Source organism: Salminus brasiliensis, chromosome 21 (genome assembly GCF_030463535.1).
Source record: "Salminus brasiliensis chromosome 21, fSalBra1.hap2, whole genome shotgun sequence".
Taxonomy (NCBI): domain Eukaryota; kingdom Metazoa; phylum Chordata; class Actinopteri; order Characiformes; family Bryconidae; genus Salminus; species Salminus brasiliensis.
Window position 1 is genome coordinate 7980961 of NC_132898.1, and position 20946 is coordinate 8001906.

The window sequence follows — 20946 nt, forward strand, 5'->3', positions numbered from 1 at the left end:
GTGTAAATATGATTTTTGGCCAGTCCATGGCTTTAAAATTTGGTAACACTGGAATCAGCTAAACTAATTTACTTAAGTTGGCCAAAATTGTTACGTTTGGTAACACTGGAATACGTGAGTGACGCTCTTAAAGAACAAGTTTGGAGATCATTTGCCAACAGCGTATCAACTCACACAAGCGTCCACTTCCTAATACACTAATTCACTGCATTACTTTCAGCTCAAGCTGTTGTAGACTGTACCTATCATGTTCAATGCACATGCCTTATTTTCCTTCCAGTGGAGAATAACAGCAGGCATCTGATAAAGCTTTCAACATATTTGACCACCTTATACCTTGTCATATACAATAAACTTGAATCCCTGACTGGTCATTCACAACACACTGGCCTGCATGTCCAAATGTCTGTAGACGCATGTTCGTCCAACATTTCTTCTAAAATCAAGGTTATTAATTACTTTTACTTTAGCTACTTTAGCAAGTAGCACCTTGGCCAGACGTGTTTGGCAGCCAACAATCTTCTGGCAGAATTGGTTGGATATTTGACCGCTCTTCTGTGCAGGATTGGTTCATTTAAGTCAATTAGTTGGTTTTCTGGTAGGTTTCCTGGTTGGTTTCCTGACTTTCCTGATCTTTTTAATAGGGCTGAGATGAGGACTATGAGAAGGCCATCCAGAAAGCTTAATGCTAGCCTGCTTTATTCATTCCACAACCACCTTCGATGTGTTCTGGAGGTTAATGCTCTGTTGAAACACCCAGCTGTGTCCAAGTTGCAACCATCTAGCTGATGGTTTGAGATTTTGCTGGTGGATTCTGAGGTATACAGCCGTAAATAAAGCTTGGGTACGTATCTCTCCAGTGAAAGATTTCACAGCAGTCTGAATGACTTTATTTTTTAATCAGTGATTAAATTCTGCAGCTATTTAGAGAGGTAAAATGTCAGAATTCCTCTTAAAGACATAAGACCTTTGGGTTCTTCTGGAAGGTAGCTTTGTCATGCTGTCTGAGCTAATCCCAGTAACTTAACAGTAGTAAATACAGTGGAACTAAACTGACCAAAATGATTTACATTAAACAGAAGAAGGTTGTAATGGCCTAAAATTAATGTGAGGAAAATGTAGATTCTTCCAAAATATACACGACCTGAGCAGAAGTACCATAATTCAAATGTAACATTAATTGTGTAAGTAACATTAATTCCACCTGTCTAATACTGAGAGGGTCCCCCTTGTGCCATCACAACAGATCTGACCATTCAAGGCATGGACTCCACAAGACCTCTGAAGGTGTCCTGTGGAATCTGGCACCAAGACGTTAGCAGCAGATACATTAAGTCCTGTAGGTTGTGAGGTGGGGCCTCCATGGATCACATCAGTCCATGACCCTGTTGTTGCTTCACTGGTTGTGGTTGTCTGTTCTTAATCCACTTTTGGTAGGTACTGACCACTGCATGCCAGAAAAACTTCACAAGATCTGCCTGGTGTTTTGGAGATGTTCTGACCCTGTCGTCTTTAGGGGCTCAGATTTTTATGCTTGTCCATTTTATTTCTGCTTTTCAGACAGTGCCACAGATTCTGGACTGGATGAAGATCTGCACTTGAACTTTAACCAAGAACATGCACCTTTGCCTTGTTGTCCTCTCGTCTTGTGTCTCGTGTCAGAATATTATTGTCCTGCTGACAGGTTTTCTCCCAAGCTTTAGTTTTAAGCAGACGAAAGCAGGTTGTATTGCTGTATCCCCTATTTAGCTAGATTCCTCCTAAATATACACTACCTGAGCAGAGGTACCATAATTCAAATGTATTCAGGAAAGTACTAATCCAACCACAGGTAGGTAGAGTAGCCAGACGGGTTCAAGCATTTAACACCAGCAAACACTATTACCCAACAGCTCACATACTGCTATCTTACACATGGAATGTTTTAACACATATCTCACTTTTTTCTCCACGGTTTTCACAGCAGATAACTTTGTATTTGACCATTTCTTTGCAGAAAGAAACATATCCAATCAGACTTTGCTTTGCAACATGTTTTTTTTTTCCAGCTTCCCCATCCTTTGTTAAATATGTCACATCTGACTCCTTTACACCTCAAAACGATTGTGAAACTCAAAGAAGAAAAGGCTGTACTGCTGAACTCGCTCACACTGTGTAAAGTGTTTATTCATACAGTATTTTACAGTAATACCACCCCCTTAGTTTTTCTTAAAGGGAAAATGTTTCCATTTAGACCCAGCTAACATGCTTTTGTGGGGCTCACATGGGTAAAATGTGGCGTTTGAGGCGGGAATGGGCTTTGAGTGGGTTTGAGTGGAATTTACAGTCTTGTTCTGGTCTTGTGTTGGATATCATTGTCCTGCTGAAAGGTAACGTTTCTCTCAAGCTTTAGTTTTTAGCAGACTGGAACAGGTGCTTCATTGTTGGGGTGGTATTTTCACAGGTAAAGACCATTCTAACCAGTTGCGTCCATTCAATATCAATATCTTTCATCTGTGTAAACTTGGAGCTTTCACAGCACAGAGACTGAAGTTATTTTTTGACTCACTTTTCTTTCCAGAACGTCTTTAATTCAGATATATTTAAAGGCTTCCAGTCTATATTTGTTTGAGGCCCTGTCACAACACCTCTATTGAATTCAAATAGAAGGAGTAAAGGCAATCTCATTATAACCTGAGAGTTTAGACGACGTAGGAACTAACGTAACAGATGTTCATTCACAGCAGAATTACCAGGACATCATGTTTCCTTTTATGATGAATTACAACACCTACCAGGATGTCTGTCTGGGTTTAACTGCATCTGTATTGACCAACGCCAATCTGCTGACTGTGAACAACGTCATCTTATAAAGGCGAGGTGGCTTTAACATGGGATTAACTCGTTGATGTGTCTCAAGCTACTTTTTCTTGTAGGCTTTGGTCTCGCTGTGTTTAGACACAATGTCAAACAAGACTGGCTACACTGTTATTCATTTAAATATAATTTCTAAATATACATTTTATTCTATTGCAGAGCAAAACTACAGGATCCGGCCACATTAGCTACAGGTTCTGCATTTCCCATAATGCCCACAGGCCTTTCCAGACGCTTTCACTCAGAGCTTTATTTCGTTTTTTTGAGCAGTTTAGTTTTCTTTAATAAAAGAAAGTCAGTCACAGAGCAGACAAGGTAATGATAGCCCATAGCTATATGTTATAGTTAAGGCCACTTATAACCTTATAACCTACAGAAATACATATTAGGCCACTAAAGTGAAGGCATCAGTGATGTTAGCATAGGCTTTATTTATGCTAGCTAGCTGGTAACAGGGGCATCATAACACAAGCTTGCAAATGAGCATCGAAATATAGCCAATATAACTAACCTGTGAGTTCTAGCTATAGTTCACATATAGTTATATGCAGCAAAGGAAATATTTCATGCATGTGTGTGACACTACTATTACTAATATAATATAATTATTAGTAGTAATATTTATTATTATTATTAATTATCATAATAATATAATAATAATAGTAATAATAATAATAACAACTAATATGTCTACTATTATGGTTACTAATTATGTCATTATTATTATTAGTAGTAGTAGTAGTATTAATATTATTATTATTTGGCCAACAGTTCAGTAGAGTTGTGCCCCTCTAAATACTAAGTGTACCCCAGTACAACAAGTAGTCCTTGGTTCTTTGGTCGAGGCACTAGTACGTGGTAACCGGTGGTTGGTGTGGCGCAACAGATAACACCACTACCTGCCACTGAGCTCAAACTCCATGTGGGAGATTGGGGTTCAATTCCCGCTCTGGGTGACTTTGCTGCGCCACACCAATAAGAGTCTTTGGGCCAGACTCCTAACACTACACTGACCCCCCTCTGTAATACGAGTAACCCTGAAAGTCACTCTGGATAAGAGCGTCAGCTAAATGCCCTAAATGTAAATGGTAACCGCTCACTGTGGGTCCGAAGCCTACCAGGAGTCACTGAGGCAGGAATACCCTCCTGGACAGGGCACCAGTCCATTTAAGTCCAACGCTTAGGCAGTTGTGCCACTTTTAAACAAATCATTTTAAATAAATCTGCCTGTTATTAAATAAAATTTCTACTTAGTAAATTTTTTTTTGTGGCTGACCTGAAGTTTTTCATTTAATGAAATATTAAATAAGTTATTTCATTTTAAAATATTGATGGCCACAGACATTTAAGTAACATGGCCCCCCAAGTGGCACAACTGCCTAAGCGTTTACCCCATCATCAGGAGATTGGTGAGTACAAACCCCAGGGATACCTGAGCCAGCAGAGAGGTTCAAAGATGACTAAATATTCTACATTATTTAGATCTGGTTATAGAAGAACAGTTTTTGGGAGGAGGAACATGCCTGAAGCCCCTCCTCCCTAATCTAGCGTCTTATAAATTGCATCTCTACTTTGATCACCTGTCTACGACAGGTCTGCACAACCCATCACCTCCCTTTTAACCCTGTCATCTATCACATCTGGCTCCACATATATTGGGGGAGGGGGACTGGCTTCCTACCACACAGCAGAAGCCAACCGAGCTCAAGCTCAAAACTTTTGAATCCCAAACCCCACCCCACCCCACCCTCCCCTCTCTCTTACAGTCTTCTCCCAAATATCATAATCTGAAGGCATGGTCCGAACAAGCTGAATGTGAGCTAGTTTTGACCAAAGAAGTTCCAGTTGAGTAAACTGGTGCCCTCAAGTTGAGGGAACTAAGGCAATCTGTGGTGCCAGTCCTTGGCACTGCCATTTGAGGGTGAAAACTGAGCATATTACCATGACGGAAAGGAAAGGGAACTGCTCTGTGTTCTTTACCCACCCTTGTTTTTTCCTCCTCATCCTTTAGGGATTGTTTTTTGTTTGTTTGTTTGTTTAAATACGTGAAGACTTGTGGTCATTATGGTAGAGCCCCAGTGTGATCAATGCTCACATGTGTCTTCTGAGAGACTCCGATTTCCCCCTTATCTGCTGAAACCTTCACCAATTCACTTCACCTCAGGCTTTAAGCATATAACACTAAACAAACTACTGGAGGAATTCCAAGCCCAACGTGATGAAAGAGGGGAGGAACACAGCCTTCCTGCTGATGTGTGAGGTTTTGGGACTGGTTTGTGTGACGTGTGGTCGTGGCGTAACTGCTGCACGCACTAATACAGCTGAATATCAAGTTCTGGAGTGAGTGGTTTCCCTGCAGTCGTGAGTCGTCTCATTACAGGTCCTCTCATTTCCTGCTTCTTCAGACTCCTCCTATCTGGCTTGATTCTTGCCATGCAGTTTGTACTCACAGTTGCGTGGGGATAGGTACAGCTGTCTTTTACGAGGAGGACTGGAGACAAGGGGAACATCACAGACCAGCCAGCCAGCCAGGAACCTGCAATGTAGGTATCTTCAGGTTTGTCCACTCTTACCCAAAGTGGAGTTACTGAATATTGGTATTTTTTGAGAACTTTGAGAAGCAGTTTAAAAGTAATGATGATAAAGTATATTTAATGCCTCAACACTCCAAGGCTTCTTACACCTTTAAGGCTTACTACTCAGTAACTACAGGGACTTCTGTACAAACTGATAGGGCTATTCTTTGGTAACAGAACACTGTAATAACTTTAGGCCCGCCAGTGATCCATTGGTTGTTTTAAGAGTTACTGAATAGCTTCTATTACAGAAACTTGATAAATGTTCACATCAATATATTGTTTTTCAATACGTTTGGTCTAAATACAAAATTTCATTGACACAGACTGGTTCAATGCCTACTTTTTTTTGCTCAGTGTGTTTAATGTACATAAATAAGCCTTGATCTATGAAAATAACAGTGTGTATACACATTTAGGAAGATTTATGAAGGTTTTAGCATAACATTGCCATTAGAATAACAACAAGCATACATTTTCATTGTAACATCTGTAATATTAGTGCACACATCATAAGACTACAATGACATTACATTATAACAACACATTTCCCCTGCAGGAAATGTCATTAGCGCCCCATGTGCTGACTCTAAAGTTACATGTCAAAACCAGCCTCAGATTTGAAGGCCTCTCCATGTCAGCGCTGTTGTTTTCACACTTAGCCCAGTTAATATTTACGCTTATTTAATGAGGGTAAGCCTGAGGTTACATGTTCAGCTCTCCGCCAAATGAAAGAGTGTCACGCCTAGCTTTGCAAATAGACTATAAAACACAGCTGTCCTGCACCGTATCACTTTCAGACCTCTTAGCAACATGCTTTAATTTCTATCCGCACAGCCTTTACCCTACTTGTGTAGTTTGGAGGCTTGGATCGAATAACCACATGGCGCAAACGAAGGAGAGAACTAGCCGATTCAATAAAATCACCATACTTTATAGGAAGGCCTGAAAACCAGTGGGACCAAAGGCCAACTGGACATTTTGGGAATTGACCACCCTACGCTGCACCCACTGACAAAAATCCTATTCAACCCAATAAGAGAATGTTGCACACTTTACTTCACTACTACTTTTAACCCCTTAAACAGACTATGGCCCAAAGTGTTATTACAGTGTTCTATTACTAAAGAACTGTCCCATTAGTTTGTACAGAAGTCCCTGTAGTTTCTGAGTAATACGCCTTAGTTTGTAATAAGTCTTGGAGTGTTAAAGGGTTAAGTGCTACACTATTGAGCTAGACAACAGCCCATAAAGACCACACATGAGGGTGGTGCACGTAAGCCCTTAGTGCACACTTTGACAAGGACTGTTTTTAGTGCATATTAAGTTACTCTGCTTTCAAGTGGTCTTAGTTTTATTGGACAAAACAAGCAAAAAAAGGGTTCCACTCTCAAATAACCTGTGTTGCTTAGAGTGTACAATTAACCCACATTTTATTTAGATTTTGTTTGTGTTCAAAACACCAGTAAAGTAGGTCAAAGCCAACAGAGGCCTGCTAGCTAATAAACTTAAAAAAAAAAAAAAAACATTAACATTTCTCATCGGACAAGACTACAGTCCAGCTTACACTTGAAAGCACGGAGGCCCACTGGTGCCATCCCTTCTTTATAGAAAGGAAGCAGCAGACATTCATTAAAGGTGCACGTATTTGTCACTGTACAGTGTACACTGTACAGCGAAATGTGTCCTCCGCATTTAACCCACACACACCCAGAGCGGTGGGCAGCCAACTCCAGCGCCCGGGGAGCAGAGAGGGTAAAGGGCCTTGCCCAAGGGCCCAACAGTGGCAGCTTGCCGAGCCCGGGTATCGAACCCACAACCCTGTTATCAATAGCCCGGCACTCTAACTGCTGAGCCACCACTGCCTCTTTATTCTTTATTCTTTTTATTAATTAATCTAAAAAAAGTAGGTTCTGCAATGGCCACTGGCTCAAAATTTCAAACGCAAGCAGACTGGGTGGGTTTGTTTACAATGGTCTGCTTGAGTGTACAGCAGTTTACCTGAATAGTTAGCACCCTTTAGAAGGTGACCAGGCATTGAGTTTTAGCAATGAGGCTAAGAAGATACTGAAGTGAGGCTCATAATAAACATCTTTAATAATTTACCTTTCCATTGAGGGTCATTAATATTTAATGCATGTCATCTGGACTGGGCCACTGAAAATCAACTAGGTAACAGCCGGTTTATCCTCATAATGGGATCTTTCAAATGCACACATTTACATTTTGCATGGCATTCATGGCATTTAGCTGGCGCTCTAATCCAGAGCCACTTCCAAGGCTACTCATTATTTCATTCATTATCTGCATTTAGCTGACGATCTTATCCAGAGCGACTTACAAGGTTATTGGTATTACAGAGTCTTGCCCAAGGACTCTTATTGGTGTAGCGCAGCACAGCCATCCAGACTGGGAACCGAAACCCAGTCTCCCACGTGATGTGAAAGCTCAGTGGCAGGTAGTGGTGTTATCTGTTGCGCCACACCAACCACCCCACACCAGCTACTCGTATTATGGAGGTGGGCTAATGTAGTGTAGCACAGCACCCAGACCGGGAGTCGCTCATTAGCTCTCTGACAGCCAACCACACTAAAAATATCACTTTAATTTAAACGTGGAAGCACAGTGATATCGGAATCACAAAAAAAAACTTGGTATTAAAGTGTATGTGACTTTGGTTGGGGTGAAAAATGCTCAGATGCGGCTTAACAAGCCCCTTTACAACCCTGTTATTTTGCCTCAGATTGAAACGCTGATTTTTCTTTTATAGTGGGGGTATAAAAAATAGCTGATTTTTATAGCTTTTATATATCTGCTTTTATTAGCTGGTTTATGTAACTGCAACAGATCCCCGTAGATACATCATCCCACAGCATAGCCTGGCCTAGCCTAGATTAAACTGTAAAAAAAAAATATATATATATATATTTTTGGTAAATATTCCATACAGGACAACCGGACAATGTTGCTGTCCTCTCCGTGTCCTCACAGCATGGTGCATGGTCAGCTATCTGAAGAGATTAGTGTTAGCTTTTAGCTGTTTAGCCTTTTTCACCACTTTTTTAAGCCTTTTTAGCTGCTTCCCTGGGTTCCACTGTGAAGCAGTCCAACAGCTTCTGGATACCTATCAGTTTTCCCTTTCCCAGATGGCCTAGCATCATCGTTTAGCCTTTTTGGCCTAGCTTTCATATTCTCCCAAAGAAGACGCTGTGTTTAGCCTCAAAAGCCTAAACTTTAGAATTGACTGAACTCAGAAAATGCTGAAGTGCAGACTGTTTAGCTGTCGCTAGGCTACTGCACTGAAATACCCACAGAAATAAATGTTACAATGACTAAAGTCAGTTTGTCATTAGGGCTGAAGGACATTTTCAGGGTTCTGTGATGACTTTATTTGTGCATGGAGTAACATTCTGCTATTCTGTTGTAAAATTCTAGTTCACAAACCACACATATCTAGATGATGGTAGCTGGTTTCTAAGTGGTCTAAGCTGGTCTTTGATGGTAAAAGCTTGGTCATCCAGGGAAAAAGATTCCCTGCCAGCTGGATGACCAGCTTTAATTGGAAAATCTTGGCTGTAGCTGGTTTCCAGTGGTCTAATTCTTGACTGGCTGGTAACTGGTTTCCAGTGGTCTAATTCTTGACTGGCTGGTAACTGGTTTCCAGTGGTCTAATTCTTGACTGGCTGGTAACTGGTTTCCAATGGTCCTAATTCTTGACTGGCTGGTAGCTGGTTTCCAGTGGTCTAAGTCTTGACTGGCTGGTAACTGGTTTCCAGTGGTCTAAGTCTTGACTGGCTGGTAACTGGTTTCCAGTGGTCTTATTCTTGACTGGCTGGTAGCTGGTTTCCAGTGGTCTAAGTCTTGACTGGCTGGTAACTGGTTTCCAGTGGTCCAAGTCTTGACTGGCTGGTAACTGGTTTCCAGTGGTCTTATTCTTGACTGGTTGGTAGCTGGTTTCCAGTGGTCTTATTCTTGACTTGCTGGTAGCTGGTTTCCAGTGGTCTAATTCTTGACTGGCTGGTAGCTGGTTTCCAGTGGTCTAATGCTTGACTGGCTGGTAACTGGTTTCCAGTGGGCCAAATTCTTGACTGGCTGGAAGCTGGTTTCCAGTGGTCTAAGTCTTGGCTGGCTGGTAGCTGGTTTCCAGTGGTCCAAATTCTTGACTGGCTGGTAGCTGGTTTCCAGTGGTCTAATTCTTGACTGGCTGGTAGCTGGTTTCCAATTGTCTAAGTCTTGGCTGGCTGATAACTGGTTTCCAGTGGTCTAATTCTTAACTGGCTGGTAGCTGGTTTCCAGTGGTCTAATTCTTGACTGGCTGGTAACTGGTTTCCAGTGGTCTAATTCTTGACTGGCTGGTAGCTGGTTTCCAGTTGTCTAAGTCTTGACTGGGTGGTAAATGGTTTCCAGTAAATGTAAACAGCTGTCAGATCTTCTAATACAGAGATATAATGATGTATCCTTAAGACATATAATTTGTGCTGGTTATGTTTATAGTTCTGGTAGACTAACTGGAATGAAACAGACCAGTCCAAACAGAGGTAAATGTCTCATCAGTATCTTTTGAGCAATATGTACATTGCCTCTTTCATGATGGTCCACACTCTTTGGTGTGTGTGTGTGTTAGCTGCAGTGTTTGCACAGTGTGTACACGTGTGACTTGGCCAGCCGCAGCAAGTTGACTAAATGGGTGGCGAAGTTATCTGTGGCAGTTATACACTTCAGCTTCCTGCTTTTTGCCCTTTTTCTTGAAGCCTAGTGTGGATTTTGTAGTCTTAACAAAATATTTCCAGTATTCCCCACCCCCTGTTTTTGTGCTGGAGCTATGAGGCTAATTTAACAAGTAATGGAAACTCACATCTCACCACTTACCGTTGTGTAATCACCTGAAATTGCAGTGAGTTGTGAAATATTAATGGGTGGTTTCTGACACTGCAAAACTGTTATCTACAAAAAATTGGCTAAAGGTTTGAGATGCTGTTCCTGACGCTAGCGTTTTTAGCTGGGCAACATACTTTTGTCTGTTTAAAGATAGACAAAGTGTGAGACACAGTGTGAGAAAAAACTTAAGCATGTCTATTTTAGATCACTCAGCAACTCGAGGCAAGTGTGATGAATCAGGCCTCCAGTTTGCACAATGCTAATTAATGAGTAGAAACACCCATTGCTTGTTAGCAACTGAAGAAGCAATGAGACACAGACACCCAACATGTCTCGACTGACTGTAATTGGGGTAAGGAGCAAGGTTAAGAACATTGCATTTTTGCCAAGCTATCACTGTCAGTCTGTAAGTTACCACGCTTCCATTCAGAGCTAGTTTTAGATTTCATTTGCCTGAGGGGACTTTATTTACAAATTTTATTCACTTAATCCACCTGGGCTGGGTTTCCCAAACAACACTGGTATAAAAATCATCCTTCAAGGGCCAAACAAGAATCATACTGAATATTAAAAGGTCTGTACTCTCAAATTTGATCATAAAATGAATGTATGCAAATTCCACCAACAGTTTTGTAATTTATTTATCTTCTTTGAGAAAAATTGTGTATTTGTACACCTAAACTCTTGTCTGGTTAGAGTGTAAATGTTAGCTTTACAAAACTTAAAAATGCTTGATTTTCAGTCAAATAACCAATATTATTAACAATATAAGAAAAAATGTATCCAAAAAATATAAAATTAAAATAATTTCTGCTAAAAAAAAAAAAAAAAAAAAAAAAACTCAGCTAGCAAAAAACATCATGGAAATGTTTAGTAATGTTTTTAAAAGGTTCCTGAAAGGTTAGCCTGTAATGTTACAGGAATTATTAGAACATTATTAGAATGTTTTTCATATTTAGAACATTCCCACTTGGACCAAAATTATTATCATTATAGAAAAAAACTAAAATATGAATATATAGAAAACTAAAAATACAAAAAATAAAATACAACACAAACACTGATCAAACAGATACATAATTGATGCCAAACAGATGTTAATAGTTACAATAGTTAATGAATGTGTCATAAAAGTTTTTTTTTAAATGTAAGAATTGAACATTTATTTAAACATTGAGCATTTTTTAAATTCATTTTAATTCACACTGCTAACAAAAATTGTAAAAGATGAACTTGCATTACATTTTGGAAAAATACCTAAAAAAAATCCATATTCAATTGTGAAAATAAATGCATAAACATAAAAAAGTTGTTAACCTGGTAGATTTAACGTTAGGAGAACCAGTATGTATCACGTATTATGTTCTACAAACCAAAAAAATCTACATTAATAAAGCTTGGTAATTCAGGTGAAGACATTCCCTGCCAGCTGGGTGACCATCCTGATTCTTGACTTGCTGGTAGCTGGTTGCCAATGGTCTAAGCTGGTCTTTCATGGTGAAAAAGCTGGTCATCCAGGTAACAGCTGGTTAAGCTGGTTGACCAGCTGGTTGAGCATCTTAACTCTTGACCAGCATAGCTAATGGTTTCATCTGAGTTTGTTGGACTAGCTGGTGTATCTGCATAACCAACTTGACCACAAATGCTAAACACAGGTTACTTACTGCAGTATGCAGCTTAGTATTTTAACGGACAGGTCTAAATTAACTCAGCCTTACATGAGCTGATGTGAATCAGGTGTGTTAAATGAGGTCAAAAATCTGACCCTAGAGTTGGAGGTTCGAACATTATCTGGGCCCTCGCCTGGATACGGACTCCTAAATTTGTAGAAGATCATTAGAAATAATTTTGCAGATAAAAATAGATGTGCAATTATTAGTCAGTGTCAGCAAGCAAGCAGGAAAGGTTAATTAATCACATGTGTGACAAGTCCAAAGCTAAAGATTCTAAAGATCCAGCTTTTGGAGACTTGAGGGGAGAGCGGAGATGAAGATAAATTGACAGCCATGAGCTATCCTGCATAATTAAAGGATAATATTGAGGAAAATAATCAGCGTCTCTCAGTTCTTCCCTCCACGCCTCTCTACACAGAGTTACATGTTTAGAAATGGATCATAACTGCTGTTCCTTTTGTTGTTCCTCCAGGCAACATGAAGCAAACATGGTAGAGGACGAACTTCTCAAGCCTTCAGTTCTTCTGCCAGCTTCTCAAATCAGCATTCGCAAGAGTCTTCTCTTGTAGTATAGCCAAAGAATCAGGTTCAGAGAAGCAGCATTAATTCAAGCAGGAGGGAGGGAGAAGTGGAAGAGTTGAGGTTCTGGACATGCGTAGCAGGCTCTCTGACCTGTTCCTGGTCAATGTACTGACATGTGGGCTGGAGATATGCATGGCAACCGGGACCATCTACATTCCTTCTATGCTGCTGGAGGCCGGAGTGCAGGAGCACTTCATGACCATGGTGCTGGGTGAGCAAGTTCTCGTAGCGTAAGGAATGATCTTGGTAATCATGCAGCTTTGGTAGTTCGCAAAGCAGGAGCTAGTTGTTGGGTGGAAAATCCCACTAGCCCGAATGGAGTCGAGCAGCCAGAACAATGAATAACGAGGCTAGAGGAGCTAACAAGCAATGGAAGCTTAAAGCACACCAGTTAGCATTGTGCAAACTGCAGGCTTACACCATCACACACTTCATTCACAACATGTTAAGGTGTAATTTTAGATTTCTGAGTATCATTTAATACTTTTTGTCCATGTACCACTTGTGTGGATAATTAATTGTCACATGATCATTTTCCAACCTTTCTTTATTTATTCAATAATTTGTCAGTTTTGCTCCACTTAGTTCTGCCAATTAACCCACCCCTTCGTAGCTCCCCTAGCACTAGCAACCCCTCCGATACCTGCAAAGCTAGCCACTGCCTCTTTTAGAACTCCTCTGTCAGTCCAGGCCAACATCGCTTTTAAGAGTGATTAGGGCGAGAGAGCGCCATCTACCCACCCGGAGAGAGCGTGGCCAATTGTGCTTTCTCAGACTCTGGCTGCTGATGGCAAAGCGGCATGACTCGTGATTCGAGCTCGTGCCCCCCAGGCCATAGTGGAAGCTAATATAACTGCTGAGCCACTGCTGGAGCTCCCTTCTAACCCTTCTTTAACTACTTAAATTAAACAGTACAGTTTTTACTGTGGTTTTAAGCCCAAATTTATGTAATTGACATCATTTGATTGCCTGTACCAAAAGTATATGCACCCCAGGTCAAATTATGTGTTGTTTTGAGACAGACATGCATGTATGCAGTGCTCTTAATTGTGTAGTAAGTGTTTAGGATTTGTTTGCTTGCAATATGTTCACTTCGACAAACAACAGACCGACAGACAATGGCCAAACTTTTGAATATGATTTGAAATGCATTCATGACATACAAAAACATACAAAACACAATGAATTTGTTACTTTGCATCTTATTTTTTTGTGTTTTTGTTTCCAAAATAAATCGGCGCTGTCATGCAAAAAACACATATCTCCAAAACAGCAACTTTTACAGGAGAAGGATAAAAGCATCTTTATTTTTAATGGAAGTCAATGTAAAAATATTGGATTCTAAGGTCTTTTTAGAGCATTTCTATTGGTCCATTCATCATGCTATTTCCATACGATGTCAGAAACAACTGCCAGATTAAAAAATACATAAATAAAATAATATAAAATAATAAAGAAAAAACATCCAGTGAACAAGGTCACCAGAGAACGGCCAGACTGGTACGAGTGGACAGAAAGTCCACAGTTGCTCTGATAACCGCTGTGTACAACTGTGGTGAGAAGCAAAGCATCTCAGAATGGACAACACATCCAACATTGAGGTGGATGGGCTACAACAGCAGAAGTCCACGCCAAAGAATGGAGGCTATTGTGAGAGCAAATGGAGGTCCTGCCCAGTATTAGTATAGTGTTCCTAACAAAGTACTCGATGAGTGTATAAGTGAGCCGGTACATAAACAGCCCCTCCTCTTACCAGGACACTGTTGTTGACTTGTAATGTTTACTTGAAAACTTGCTGGAAATTCAAGCCGTTCAATAATACGTGAACCGGAAAGAAAGGTCTGTAGTGTGTGTGTGTAATTGTAACTGCTGTTTGTTAGCATCTGGGGCTGTGACTGGTCCAGTGTACTACAACACTGCCTTAGGGGGCAGTGGTGGTTAGAGCACCAGGCAATTGATGACAGGGTTGTGGGTTTGACAGCCGGGCTCAAAGCCCTTCACTTTCCCTGCTCCCCAAGCACCATGTGTGTGTTTGATCACTAGTGTGTATGTATGTTTGTGTTCACTGCACAAATGGGGGCCAAATTCAATCTGTGTCCAACACTAAACTAGTCTTGTCACTATAATTTGAGAATCGCTGGTTCGAATCTCGGGTCGTTCTGCTTGCCAGCCAGCATCACAGAGCAAGGCCAGTCGTGCTCTCTATGGCTCCGGCTGCATGACTGTGATCCTTGGGTCACAGCACCTTAGTCCCCTGGACCACTTCGGGGGGGTGGGGGGCTGAGGGGGGCCCTCAGCACAATGATATTATTCAACATCGCCACACTATGTCCAATTAAACTAGACTGATTACCCTCCTTGTACTAAATTGTGTAGCTGCTCATGGTTATTTAAGGAATGACAAAACTTTGCCTAAATTTGCTGCCATGACAAAATGTATCATAACCATAATAATAAAATATCATCACATTGCCCAGCTCTATAGTGTCGGGTAGAAGCATTAGACTCGGATGTTAAATGTTTAAATATTATACTGGACATTCAGATGTCTTATTGGTATTGGTATGACAATACGCACTGTGCTGTCATCCGCATAATATTTACGTGTCTTATTTACTGCACATTATGTTTATGTATCTGTACATATATACACATCTGTTTATGTATCTGTACATATATGGGAGGATCTTTTGCTTTTTACTGTGCTTTGTTCTTGTTTGCTTTTCACTGTACTTCTGTAATTCTGCACTTCTATCTGTCTAGACACTTTAGACATCTGGCATCACCACCACTGTGACAGTTCTGACAACAGTTCTGAATGTCTCTGCACTGACACATTTCACATAAAACCATTTGCAATGACTATGAATGTTCTTAATCTCAGTTTAAATGTAAAGATCTACACTTTTAAAAATGAAGGTGCTTCAAATAGTACTTTGAGGGATGCCATAGAAGAGCACCTTTGGTTCCATAGAGAAGCATGTTTGTAAAAGAGATGTGTGAGTGTGAAGAACCTTTTATAGAAAGGTTTGTTGACCTGGTCTTTGACATATTTTCTTTGAACTCATACTCTACTACTACAAACTACATTCTATATAATAATAGTAAGCAGAAGATGATGAAGAAGAAGTTGTTCAGCTTATACAGTGCCTCTCACAAACCCAGGGACGCTTGACTTAGGGAAAAAAAGACTACAAGGGATAAAGAGCAGAAAAAAGAATTCAAGTTTTGAACAGAGATTTGAATGCAGACAGTATGAGGAAGAGAGCAGTGTGAAAGATCAGCGCCACCCATAGTAGAATGTCGGACTGAAGGAATAGTAAGGAGTCCAGAGTTAGAAGATGTTACGATCAGAGAGACCTGAAGGAGCTGGACCATGCTCCAGGACGTTTCTACGTTTGGACCTATAGGAAGTACCTATAGGAAGCCAGTGTAATTGCTGGAGAACAGGAGTAATGTGAGCTGAGCGCCTGGCTGCTGAGTTTTGGATGGACTGGAGAAGATTGAGCGTTTTGACAGGTAGACCATGGAAAAGTGAGTTACAGTTGTCAATATGAGAGAAGATAAAAGCGCTAATCAACAATTTAGACTCACTATCACTATGCATATTACATAACTATGACATGTTATGCAGATAATGAAACACACTTTTGGTGACTGACTTAACAGTAGGCTCAAACGCGAGTGATGAGCCAAGGACATGGACTGGCTTGATTAAACCAATAATTCTTCTATGGCGTCACTCAAAGAACCAGTTGTAGAACCTTAATATATAAGAAGTTTCCACAGGTAACAAGTAACATTTCCTTCCATGATAACCACCGAACAATAATTCATACTTTTTGACTTGCCTTACAGGTGTGGGGCCTGTACTGGGGTTACTCTTCGTCCCACCTCTTGGCTCAGCGAGCGACGGCTGGAGTAGCCGCTATGGACGCCGGCGTCCTTTCATCTGGGCCTTGTGTGTTGGTGTGATGCTGGGACTTGTGGTCATCCCCCACACTCCTCAGATCGCTGCTCTTTTCTCTAAACAGCACCACCAATGGCTGGAGGTCCCTCTGTTGGTCATAGCCATCTGCCTCATGCAGTTCTGCGGGCAGGCCTGCTTCACCCCTCTGGAGGCCCTGGTGTCGGACCTCTACCCCGGAGAAGAGGAGAGCCGTAGGGCGTTCTCCGTCTACTCCCTGATGCTCAGCCTGGGCGGCTGCGTGGGCTACCTGCTGCCTGCGGTAGACTGGAGCACCCTGGGTGCCACTGCCTACTTGGGAGGCCAAGAGGCCTTTATTTATACTCTCCTTATCGTTATTTTCCTCATCTGCCTGATGACCACAGCCTTCATCTCCGAGGAACAGACCGCAGGACTGGGAGGAAGTGGACTAGAGGGTTCCAGGAGAGTTCAAACTTTGTCCTGCAGTTGGCCACACGGATTGTTCTCAGTGAGTCAAGTCCTGCAGCGGACCCTGGCCAGCCTCCTGTCGGTGGTAATAAGGCTGTATTCGCTGTGCAGCAGCATGCCCAAGGTCATTAGCAGGCTGTTCGTGGCTGAGCTGTGCAGCTGGATGGCTCTTATGACTTTTGTGCTGTTTTATACTGACTTTGTCGGCGAGGGCTTGTATGGTGGGGTGCCGAATGCCAAGCCGGGGTCCCTGGAGAGGCTCCGCTATGAAGAAGGTATCAGCTCATGCTCTTTTTCAGTATTATGGTGATATTGTACCAGGGTTTCTCAGCCCACTCCTCTGGTCTACCAGATAGTCTGACACGTCTACATTTAAATTATTTTTTTTTATATTAAATATTCCCAACAAAATGTTCAACATGAAGGAAGTCTCTTCCTTTTGGCAAAGTTCCTCATTGTTGTCCTCTTGTGCTGTATGAGTCAGTGCTATATAGGTTCCTTTTTGCTTGGAGCAAGGGTGGGCAACGGGTCCAGCACAGTGTCCCAATTTCCCTGCTCTAACAGACCTACTAATGCTACCAATTAGCAGGTGAGTTGAATCAGGTGTGCTTGAGCAGGAAAAACAAAAAACTGTGCCGTAATCCGGCCCTCCAGGCCCTCAATTTGTTGCTATCGTAACAGCCCTAGCTCCTACGGTGGCCCTTTTGCAGCAACTGTATACCTACGGAATGCACCTACAGTCAGGTCCATACAAACTTAGACAGTGACAGAATTTTTGACATTTTGCCAACTGTACACAACCTCAGTGGATAAAGCAAATCAAGGTGTGATTGAAGAGTAAAAAAAACTCTTCGCAACATCACACAAGCCAAGTCATGAATAATGTTAAGAAGAGTATTCACTGGCATATCACTGTGGAAGCCTGTCTAAGCTTGCGGATGAAGAGGGAGATAAAGGTTCTGTAATTGGAAGCATATTACATTGTCTGTCAAACATGGTGGAGGCACTGTTCTGGCATGGGCATGTATGGCTGCCTATAGAACTAGCTCACTGGTGTTTATTGATGATGTGACCGCTGATAGAAGGAGCAGGATGAATTCTGAAGTCTATAGAGCAGTACTGTCTGCTATGATTTAGTCAAATAATGCAAAATGGATAGGATGTCACTTAACAGTACACATGGATAATGACCCACAAATGACTTGGGCGAATAGCAGAGTGGTCACCTTATTGACTTGTGTTTAGTAGTGTCTTAACTTGGAGGTATCTTTGAATTTTAGCCTATTCAAACTAGTTGAGGTTATTCTTAAGTAAATAGCAAAGCACTTTTGTAAGTCGTCGCTCTGGATAAGCTAAAGTCTGCTAAATGCTGTAAATGTAAATGTAAATGACCCAGACATGCCATGAAAGCAACCTAAAAGCTACTAAAGTCAGGGAAATTGAAAGTTCTTAAATCACCAACCAGAAAGTCTCTCAAACAGTCAGCAACTCTGAAGGCGGCTGCAGTAAAGGCCTGACAAAGCATCTCGATAAAGGAAACTTAGCATTTAGTAGGGCCAGGGGTTCCAGACCTCAGCACATTTTTGTTAATTGTCTTAAATTAAAGCCATTAAATTAAATCAGTTTTGGTACTGTACTTTCTAAAACATCCTTAATTCTCATATGATGTGGCCAATGACAAATTGTAATACCCTCCCGGAAGTATAGGGGGCGATATGGCTTTATATGGTTCGTTGCACCAAAATAATAAATTGCAGAAATTGACCAACTGAATGATGGCAGTGCTGTGTGGAAACTAAAGAAGCCAAACCTTCTGGATTAATTATTATTAGTTGATAGATTAATAAGTTATAATAGTTACTTGCAGCATGAATCACTGCAGACCCTTTGTGCTCTTATTGCTGTCACCCCCAGGTGTACGGATGGCCAGTCTAGGCCTGTTCCTACAGTGCGTGGCGTCAGTGGGCTTCTCTCTGCTGATGGAGCGCATGGTGGCATGTGTGGGTGCGCGGGCGCTCTACATGAGCAGTGTGGCACTGCTTGCGATGACCACGGCAGTGATGACCATGTCTCATAACATTGTTCTGGTCACCATGATGGCTGCTGCCACAGGATTCACCTTCTGCACTCTACAAGTCCTGCCTTACACACTCACCTGCCTCTACCACTCCGACAAGCAGGTCAATTACGGGTTTATTTTGTCTTCTTTTTAAAGTCAACCTTATATAGAAATTAAAAATCATATTTCAAAAGTATTGAAAAGTAAAATTAACATGTCAAAGAACTCTCTTTCAGTACGTGAATACATAGATCCCTTTTAGGCGGCACTGTATATACGGATTTTGGATACCGTACAGTGATTTGATGTATATTGGTCCTTGCATAGTAGTGACACTGTGTCCAAAACCTATGTCTTGCATAGACAGTAAAGGAACTCTAATAAATAGATGGACGGATATCTAAAACTTTCGATTCTGAAAGAAATAATCTGATCCTCTGGATTCTGATCCTTCTGGAGATCAACCTTCCTCCATGTTTCAACTCCAACCCAAACCTCATCCACCTAATTTAGCTACTCAAAGACTTCTGAAGGCCGTTTCTAGTTGAGGTGATCAGTTGAGGCTGATCAGGGTCGGATCCAAAGTCTGCAGAAGCAGGGTTGGAGACCATTGATCAAATACAGGGTTGCACAACTGCAGTTCTGGAAGGCTGGTCTCAAGCAGGTAGTTTCCCTACTCAAACACACCTGATTGAATTCATTAGTTAATTACCAAGCAAAAGGGGGTGTGTTTGAGTACCAAACTTAGGCAACTACCAAACTTTGATTGAGAATGGCACCTCCAGGACTGGAGGTTTACACCCTGATCTAATCTGTTTACATTAGAACTGCAGTTTAGTGCAGGATGAGGTTGAAATTTTGAGCACTTTTGAAAAATTAAGAATTCTGGCTATTCATTTTTTATCCAACTCTGATCCTGGAGAGCCAGATTCCATTGATAAAATACTCTTGATTCACCTTAAAGGATAACTGGCAGCAAATTTCGGGATTGTTGCTGACCGGTGATCTAGGACTAGGGATCTAGGAGTTTGGGCAGCTAAGTTCTATACAAGTGTATAAGTTCTGTACATCAATCTGGACATAAAATGTCATTATCAAAGCTTCATACTAATAATCTGAAACCTGAAAACGGAAAACGGAACAGCTGAATTATTTTCATTAATATTGAAAACATTTGATTCTACCTAGGACCCTATTACATGATGCTACCAGCCCTCGAAAGAATGAAGGCTAGCATGTTCTTGTCCGCTGCCAATACAGCTTCATTGTTCAGGAGAGCAGCAACTGTCTGTTACGTTACGTCAGCTGGCATTGTGGAAGTGCCTGGAAGGCCACTAGTGCTCTCTGGAACTCTCAATTACGTATGGCTGTGGCATCCCTAGGGATCAACGCTAAGATCTCCTGATGATAATGTAAAGCATGTTTAAAATTGTGTCTTAACACTTGACTCTCTTTTTGTAGGTGTTCTTCTCCAGCAGTAGAGTCAAGCTCCCATCCAGCTGGGATGAGCAGGAAGTAATGAAGTCATCTCAAATGCAGTCGTCCACCAAGTACCGAAGCACTAATGGGTTTGTCAATGGACACTCTGTAAATATAGGCCTATCTAGTAGCAAACCTACTCTAAACAAACCTGCTGTTTCAACATCACCTAATCTCCATGTGTCTCTTCCTGTGGACACACCCACTGCATCCTCCCCGCCACCCAGGGGCATGTGCCTGGACATAGCCATACTGGACAGTGCCTATCTGCTCTCACAAGTGGTGCCTTCTCTTTTCATGGGATCCATAGTGCAGCTCTTCCACAGTGTGACCTCCTACATGGCCTGCGCGTCGGTCCTCAGCCTGCTGGCTGTGTATTTCTCAAGCAAGATTGTCTTTGACAGGGCAGACATGGAGATTCTGAAGTCTGGACGCTAGAGGTGTGGC

The 20946-nt window shown here is 41.5% G+C and overlaps 1 protein-coding gene across 1 annotated transcript; it reads left to right on the top strand.

Moving 5' to 3' along the window:
• Nucleotides 1-5230: 5230 nt before the first annotated feature.
• On the top strand, nt 5231-20944 carry slc45a3 (solute carrier family 45 member 3). Its single transcript, XM_072666143.1, has 5 exons — nt 5231-5399; nt 12456-12776; nt 16424-17236; nt 18876-19141; nt 20482-20944. Exons 2-5 carry the CDS (start codon nt 12635-12637, stop codon nt 20935-20937), a joined length of 1677 nt encoding a protein of 558 aa, XP_072522244.1. The 5' UTR covers nt 5231-5399; nt 12456-12634; the 3' UTR covers nt 20938-20944.
• Nucleotides 20945-20946: the final 2 nt, after the last annotated feature.

Coding starts and splice junctions, on each gene's coding strand:
- slc45a3 (XM_072666143.1), top strand. CDS start 12,635: ATGCGTAGCAGGCTCTCTGACCTGTTCCTGGTCAATGTACTGACATGT. Junction 17,237..18,875: donor GAGGCTCCGCTATGAAGAAG/GTATCAGCTCAT, acceptor TGTCACCCCCAG/GTGTACGGATGGCCAGTCTA. Junction 19,142..20,481: donor TCTACCACTCCGACAAGCAG/GTCAATTACGGG, acceptor CTCTTTTTGTAG/GTGTTCTTCTCCAGCAGTAG.